Consider the following 9042-nt stretch of genomic DNA (forward strand, 5'->3'; position numbering starts at 1 on the left):
AGCCATTGCCACCCCATTAAATGTTTCAGGAACAAATTGTACGATGAACGATGTATAAATGTTCTTGTGCTAACATTTTGAGAACTTTATTAAAGACCAGATCACTTTGAGTGAACATTAACATTGCTGGAAGAAACATTTGTCTATACATTTCAGAGAACCTTGTCAGAACGCTCTGAGAATGTTCCCTCAGTTTAACCACAAGGCTTTACTGCATAAGCCTGTGTTATTCAAATCTCTGCGTCATATTGAAATTACAAGGCCTAACTTCACCTAATCTTCCCGTTTAACTCAACTTGGTATCAAAGAGATGTCAGGTTATCTAGTGAAGTAGTGATGTTTGTCCTTTCAACAATCACTTGTCTATATGTGTTTGATCTTTGGAATGTAGTTGATCTCTTTCCGTATACTGAAACTCAGCGGGAGGGGTTTACTCAGCCTTGCTTGGATTGTGTTTGCCAGCAAGAAAATTCATTTTGGCAGCTATAAGCTGTTTTTTTCCATGCAAAGGAGACTTCAGTGGCCTTATCTCGACGGGAGGTTCCTTAGGATGAAAACTATTTAACACCGCCTTATCTGGAGAGAGCACTGGACTGTGCTGAGCTGTTTGGACCTCCTCGTACAAAAGCAAGTCGTCTTGAGATGGTAGGTCAATTAATATCTCTTAAAACATTTATCTTTCTTATTCTGCGAGTGTGTGAGTCTTCTGCTGATGACTCTGTTTGCTCTCAACAGATGAACAGCATTAGTTTAGTCTGTTTCCTTCTGTGGACAGGAGCGTCTTCCTTCAAATTTGAGGAGTTGACGCAATATGTCAGCACTCATGAAGAGGAATTTATCGAGGTACTTTTTGGTTGGGATGTTATGGTTGTTTATTCATTTAATATGATAATCGGTGATCTTGTGTCCAAACTGTGAGCCGAGGAAGCTCTAATGACATCTTTGTGTCTTTTTATTGATGCATCTTATCTCTGCAGGAATGTCTGTTGCAGATGGTAGCATTGTTTATTTAAACTCAAGATAAGACATAGAATTGACAGGACCTTTTTTTCTTTTCTTTGAAGATTTAGTGTGGTCAGCACAGGACGTTGATGAAGGAAATAGATTTTTTGCTGAATGTATATATTAGTGCTGCTGTCAATCGATAAAATAAAATAAAAACGAATTAATCGCACATTTTTGTGAATAAAACCATTTGAGTTTTCAATATTTTTATATTGTAATAATTTCACAGTTACTCTCCAAATTAATGAAACAACTTAAAGACAACTTTTTATGAATGAAGGCCGGTACACTGATACTAATACTGCTATTGATGTCTCTATGAAATCGATTTTTTTTAAACATTAATTATAGACATTCAACATTAAAGTATAATTGAAAGCTATAATTTTCAACATTACTTAGGCTTTAAAAAACAACCTTTAACTTAAGTGAACTTAAAACAATCTTCACATAAACCCAATAATAAATGTCGTATTAACCTGTGGCGTCCCTACTTGATCATAATGTAACGCTAGCCAAATTATGACGGGAAAAACGTGTGTGTGAGTGTGTGTATAGGCATATGTATAATTATATGTACAATTTGATACATTTTTTAGTTGTTGAATAAAATCACAAAATACAGCCAATATTGTATATATATGTATATGTATATATATATATATATATATATATATATATATATATATATATATATATATATATATATATATATATATATATATATATATATATATATATATATATATATATATATATATATGAATGAACCTTGTTAGAGCATACTGTACTTCCTTTTATACTGCTCCCTTGTGGGCTGAAAAAAAGTGAGCTTATGTAAGCTTCAGGTTGCCAACAATCACTGTATGAGGATTATATTGAGAAAAAAAACGAGGTGGAGCAGTGCAAGTCATTTACTTTGTATGTCAAGAGTAAAAACTTTAATGGCTTTAATAAGGAATTTGATGTATACATTTATTTGTCGGCTGAATAATTCACAGAGTGCTATTATTATGCAATATTATGTCTAATCCATAAGCAAAGTGTGGTACGATACCAATCACCTATTAAAATGTATCACCAGAAAGTACTGGTATAATTGTCTTTTAAATGTTTTGTATTGTATGTATTTTGTGTTATAGTTGTTGTATGTTTCCGTGTTGGTTTCCTCTCTAATGGACCTTGAATATATTCAAAATTTTAATATATCAATTTATTTCTTAAATTAAGTTGAATTATATCCCAAAATAGAGCCAAATCTCATAAATTCTTCCTGTCATTGCAATTCAAACTCAGTTCAACATCCTGTGTGCCCAATTCGATTTAGATTGACACTCATGAATTGAAACAGAATTCTTTAATTCTCATGCAGTTTTGAGCACGTTTGGCCTCTATGTCTGTTTTAGACATTGAGAAAGTGGATCGCTGTGGAGAGCGACTCCAGTGATGTTACAAAGCGACCTGACCTACACAGAATGATGGACATGACAGCAGAGAAACTCCGCCTCATTGGAGGAACCGTGGAAATGATCGACGTCGGAACGCAGGCGGTGAGATAATGCACCCACACTCATGCGTGTCTGTACTGTAGTGTCTTCATTTAGAACACACAGCATTATTAAAAACCATCAAAGTTAAACCTTCACCTCTTGTGCAGTTGCCCAACGGAAGCACAATTGCCCTGCCAAAAGTGGTCACGGCTCAGTTTGGTAATGATACCAGTAAACGCACCGTTTGCGTATACGGTCACGTGGACGTCCAGCCAGCCAAGAAAGAAGACGGATGGGCAACAGAACCGTATGAGCTGACCGATATCAATGGTAACCCTGTCACCTGTTGTTATACTTCAATTAAAAGTTCAGGTTCAAAAAATTTTTCAAAACTGAAATAATCACTTTAGTTATGCTTCGTTGCTGTAATAAATGTTGCCAAACGTTTACCAGTAATAGCAGATATTTGCCTATTTATGTGTCATTAGCAAAACTTTACTTTTAATGTCGTCATGAAATGGAAATTTCGATCATCTTGAGACGTAACAGCTTCTCGAAGAAAAATAAATGTAGGGCGGGGCTTAATTTTGTCCATGGGGAATTGATTGGATGGTTGTGGTTTGCTATTGGTCGATCTCATGTGAGTGACAGTTTGCCCCGCCCTCACACCAGTAAACACATCATCAGAGAAGAGAAGAGATGAAGCTGTAAGAGGGAGGGGTTATTTTGATTAAAGATTACAAGTACGCTCTAAAAAATGCTGGGTTAAAAACAACCCAAGTTGGGTTGAAAATGGACTAACCCAGCAATTGGGTTGTTTTAACCCAGCGGTTGGATTGTTTTAACCCAGTGATTGGGTTGTTTTAACCCAGCGATTTGTGTTGTTTTATCCCAGCGGTTGGGTTGTTTTAACCCAGCGATTGGGTTGTTTTATCCCAGCGTTTGGGTTGTTTTAACCCAGCGGTTGGATTGTTTTAACCCAGTGATTGGGTTGTTTTGTCCCAGCGGTTGGGTTGTTTTATCCCAGCGGTTGGGTTGTTTTAACCCAGCGATTGGGTTGTTTTATCCCAGCGGTTGGGTTGTTTTATCCCAGCGATTGGGTTGTTTTATCCCAGCGATTGGGTTGTTTTATCCCAGTGGTTGGGTTAAATGTTTGCTTAAAACAACCCAATTGCTGAGTTAGTCCATTTTCAACCCAACTTGGGTTGTTTTTAACCCAGCCTTTTTTAGAGTGTAATAATGATGTCCATGGATTCATTTTATAAATATATATATATATATATATATATATATCTTTTTTTTTTTTTTTTTTAAGTTAATAGTAAACACTGCAATATTTTCATTAAAAACTTTCATTAATTTCATGGTGATTTCAACAGAAAATCAGATGATGATACGTTTAGTTTACTCCTAGGAAATCTATATGGAAGAGGAGCGTCTGATAACAAAGCACCAGTGTTGGCCTGGATCCACACGGTGGAGGTCTACAAAGCCCTTGACATTGTAAGACAGGTTGAAATGAAAAGAAATGTTATAATTCTTCAAATGCAACATGTTGCTATTGGCTTTTTGTCCAGAGTTTGAAGTTCAAACTGTGTCCTACAGGAGCTGCCGGTGAATGTTAAATTCATCATTGAGGGAATGGAAGAGACTGGCTCTAACGGCCTAGATGACATGATTGTGGCCCAGAAAGAGACGTTCTTCTCAGATGTAGATTATATCATCATCTCTGACTGTGTTTGGCTCAGTAAACGACCCGCGCTGACTTACGGAACAAGAGGCAACTGCTACTTCTTTGCTGAGGTACTGAGATCAAACAGTTCAGATGCTCTTCATGTGCCATTACCAGATATGTTTAGCTTTTATCTAAAATATCATGTCATATTTTATACATGTGTACTGTAAGTGGCTTAAGCCTTGTATAATGTAAAATCTGGGTATGATCATTCTGTTGCAGATCAAATTGACCCTAATTGGATTCAAAACAATTGCATTAATAGTTCTCACACATTATAAAAACAAACATGAGAGCGTAGGATTTTTGAAACTGAATTGAACAACTATGAAATATGTGGGTCGAATTGACCCGCAAATGGAAATTGTATACGCACATTCCACAACACGCACTGTAAAAAAAAGTCTGTTAAAATAGGGCACAATATAGGCTACTTTATAAATATGAAGGAATGTTTCATATTGTTTTTTTAAGTTTTTTAAGTTTTTTTAAAGTTTTTTTTAAAGTAAGTAACCTGGTTGCCTTAAAATTTTGAGTTAATTGAAATTAAAAATTTTAGTTAATACAATGAACATTTGAGAATCGACATCAACCTTTATTCAAATATTATTACAATATTTTGTAAGCATATTGCGTAATTCTGTGTTTTATTTGTAATAATGCAGTGAAACATGCCAAATTGTGCTATTTTCATGATTTATCACAACATTTTTTTATTTATGTGGTTCAGATACAATAATATTTTTAGTTTCTATTTATTAAACCAATTTCCTTCATTGTATTAACTTAAATTTTTAATTTCAATGGACAATTTTTTTTAAGGCAACCAGGTTACTTATTTTTTTAAGTTAAACCAACAATATTTTTTTTACAGTGTACAAGTTTATTTCAACTCTCTATATTACAATTTACATTCAACTGACTTACAATTTTGAGTTGAATCTTGTATAACTTAAATTAAAAAGTTGAAATTGCTTAACTTATTTTGATTTTGAGTTAAATTAACTTAAAAACATATGTTGTCATAACTTTTTTTTACAGTGCACTTATATAGATCAGTGGGTGTAACTCATTACTAAGTTATTTAATTCCTTTTCTGTTAAAAAAAATGAATTACTCTTAATTTTGTCTGTAATTTGAATAGTTACTTCTGATATAATTACATTAAATACTGAATAGACTATATAAAAATTCTATATAATCATTCAAATGTAACGTCTGATGTTAAAATGCATGTTTTTAATGTAACCTTCTCTCTTTAAATACTTTAGTTAGTTCAAGAATAATTTATATGCAATTTTATATTATTTATTTATTATATTATACATTTAAAAAAAAGCAGTTTCATGTCTATCCTTGTATTGTTCAGCTGGCCGAGGTTGATATGGGATTTAGAAAGTAATAAGTAATAAGTAATGCAATACTTTAGAGAGAGTAATTAGTACAGTAATCAAATTACATTAGCAAAGATTAAATTAGTAGCTAGCAATTAATTACTTTTTTAGAGTAACTTACCCTACACTGCTTGCAACATAATATATTAAGTTTGTCTGCATCCTGTCAGTTGCTTTGTTTGATTTATTAAGTATTTTTGATGAATTTTTAATTACACGTGTTTGTTTTTTAACGATGGTATAGGTGGAGGGACCCAAGAAGGATTTGCACTCTGGAGTTTATGGAGGAACAGTAATAGAACCAATGACAGACCTGATCGGCATCTTAGGTGCTTATTAAAACATTCGGCTCTTTAGTATTTCACCACCAGCTCATTATTAATCAATCAACTTTTTACACAGACAGACTCATAGACCCAAGTGGGAAGATCCTCATTCCCGGCATTAGGGAAGCAGTCGCACATCTTTCTGATGAGGAATGGAAGATGTATCAAGACATTGAGTTTGACTTGGAGAGCTACAAACAAGAAATCGGCATGGACAAGCTGATGTTTTCTAACAAGGCAAGGAAAAAGATGCCAGTTTTTAAAGTTGAAATGAAAGCGAAGTTGCGATTCACTTTACTTCCTTGTTGTGGTGTAAATCTGAGTGAAACAGCTTCTCAAACAAGAACAAATGTAGGGCGGGACTTGATTTAGTCCGAGGGGAATTTATTGGATGGTTGTGGTTTGCTATTGGTGGATCTCATGTGAGTGACAGGTTGCCCCGCCCTCATTCCAGTAAACACATCATCAGAGAATAGAAGAGATGTCACTGCAAGAGGGAGGGGACGTTATTCTGATTCAAGATTACGGGGCGCATTAATAAAAAAAAAAAGAAAAAGTGCACTGATATCATTTAATTATTAATTTATAATAAACACAGCAATATTCCATAAAAAAAAAAGAATTGTCAATTTTGATTTCATGGGGACTTTAAGGCATAGTTCACCCAAAAATAAAAATATAAATATCATAATTTACTCTATATTCCATGTCTTCTTGAGTCATACATGAGCTTTGTACAAGGAAAGCTTGTGTAACTTGTGTGTTTTAAAGGTGCAGTGTGTAATATTTATGAGGATCTATTGACAGAAATGTAATAATAATATACATAACTATATTTTCGGTGGTGTATAAAGACCTTACATAATGAACCGTTATGTTTTAATTACCTTAGAACAAGCTATTTCTATCTACATACACCGCGGGTCCCCTTACAGTGAAGTCTCCATTTTGCGCCGTCATGTTTCTACAGTAGCCCTAAACGGACAAACTGCTCTACAGAGCGCTAGCTACTCTCTGCTGTCTCAGACGACGACATCTTTGTCCTGTGTCAGCCACCGTAGCTTCTCTATGTGCTTCGAAAGGGAGGGGTTGCAATTCACAACCTCACCGCTAGATGCCGCTAAAACTTACACACTGCACCTTTAATTGAAAAATTCATGTTACTCTTCTTCAATCCCATCAGGTTGACTTACTCGCCCATCGATGGCGTCACCCGACCGTGTCTATCCACGGCATAGAGGGCGCTTTCTCTTCATCTGGCACCAAGACTGTCATACCGGCCAAGGTCATAGCTAAGTTCTCTATTCGCCAAGTACCTAATATGGATCCAGCCACGGTTGAAAAACAGGTGAAAGCAGATCTCATTTTAAGATGTAGAAACAACTGTTCGCACCATCGTTTAAAGAGCTAAACGGGATCTTTTCAACTCTAGGTGAAAGATTATCTATACTCAGTGTTTGCTAAACGCAAGAGTCCCAATAAACTCAACGTCACCATGGTTATTGGAGCCAAACCTTGGCTGGCTGATCCCAAACATCCATTATTTGAAGCAGGAAAAGCAGCGGTCAAGAGAGGTCCTGTGCTGTTCAATCCCTACATTTCACTTCTATTCTGATGGGAATGAGATGGTATTCTGGGTGTAAAAACCTCATTCGTTTTCTCCACAAAGAAATTGTGAAGCTGCTCCCAATCCCAAATAGCATGGCAATTGATGTAATTTTGTCTTTTGTTTGGATTTTCAATTGCTGTTATAAGCAATTTTTTAATGGAGAAAATGCATGGGGAAAAATACGTCTAGAACCAAGATTCACAATGATAGATGTGCATTTAATAATATAAAATGATCAATGGAGTAATGACGTCACAACGTACCTCTCTCCTGCAGTTTTTGACACAGAGCCTGACTTGATCCGTGAGGGAGGCACGATTCCCATTGCCAGAACTTTCCAGGATGTAACAGGCAAGAGCATCATTATGCTTCCCATCGGAGGCTTTGACGACGGCCTTCATTCACAGAACGAGAAGATAAGCAGGTAACTAGATCGTCTTTAGTGTGCCGGAGTGCTTTTCTTTATGCACGCTCATTCATTCATTGTTTTATTTTTATTTTCAGATACAACTACATCGAGGGAACCAAGCTGTTTATCGCCTACCTGAATGAAGTGTCCCAGATCAAGAAGTACTGATCAGATTTTGTGAAGCTCTTTCTGGGAAGATACGACTGTGCTTCATCTACTGCTGTTCTCTGTAACATACAAATATTACCATTACGTGTTGGTTGAATCGCCTATACTAACAAATATATTCCTCTTAATTGATGCACATTCTGCCTGTTGACACAGATTTATTGCTGGTAAATTAAACAAATGAAAGTGTTCTGCAATGTATGTGTAGTGGTTTTATTTGCATAAGGTATCTAAAAAGAAATTAAGATCATATATGCTACTTACTATTACATTTTATGGAATATTAAATGCCATTCGGCTCATTACCACCACCAACAGGACTTTTAAATCTACATATGTAGAAACAAAACTAAAATCATCAAATCCTGGCACACAGTCCCAAAGTCTTTAAATATTCCAGTAAATATGTTGATGTTTCAGATATTTTTTATCCTTGGGTCCAAGAATTTTCTCAAATTTTCCATATAATTTTTTCTTTGCATTAACATATTTCACACATTATTCTACATAGTTCACATAATCCATCCAGATTTTTTTACTATATATGAAGATATGCATTCAACCCACAATGGACAAGTCTGGTGTATGCCTAGTGACAATTGGTGACTCTTATTTTGTAATCTTATGTTCTTTTAAAACAGGAAATGGGTTGAGAACATTTTGAGTTGCCAGATGTTTGTTAGTTTATTATGCTTTCATGTCCATAAACGTCCCAAAAACATGTACGTATTATTCTCCTTAAAAAAAATGTTTTTAATGCAATAGCTGGGAATTAAATCATCTGAAACGTATGCCATCGTTTGACACGTTTTAAAGTTTTCAGAATAATAATAAAAATAAAAAACAGTCCAGGTGAATATAACACAAGTACAATTACATAAATGTAAATAAATATTCATTAAAAAA

General features: G+C 34.9%; 1 protein-coding gene across 1 annotated transcript; it reads left to right on the forward strand.

Moving 5' to 3' along the window:
• Positions 1-575: 575 nt before the first annotated feature.
• Positions 576-9036, forward strand: cndp1 (carnosine dipeptidase 1). The gene is made up of 12 exons (XM_079836534.1): positions 576-645; positions 736-843; positions 2412-2555; positions 2663-2825; positions 3910-3998; positions 4101-4298; positions 5869-5953; positions 6027-6187; positions 7134-7298; positions 7383-7524; positions 7836-7983; positions 8064-9036. The coding sequence occupies exons 1-12, from the start codon at positions 643-645 to the stop codon at positions 8134-8136; spliced, it is 1479 nt and encodes a 492-aa protein (XP_079692660.1). The 5' UTR covers positions 576-642; the 3' UTR covers positions 8137-9036.
• The last annotated feature ends 6 nt before the right edge of the window (positions 9037-9042 follow it).

The sequence above is a fragment of the Gobio gobio genome (assembly GCF_949357685.1).
Source record: "Gobio gobio genome assembly, chromosome: 15".
NCBI classification, from domain to species: domain Eukaryota; kingdom Metazoa; phylum Chordata; class Actinopteri; order Cypriniformes; family Gobionidae; genus Gobio; species Gobio gobio.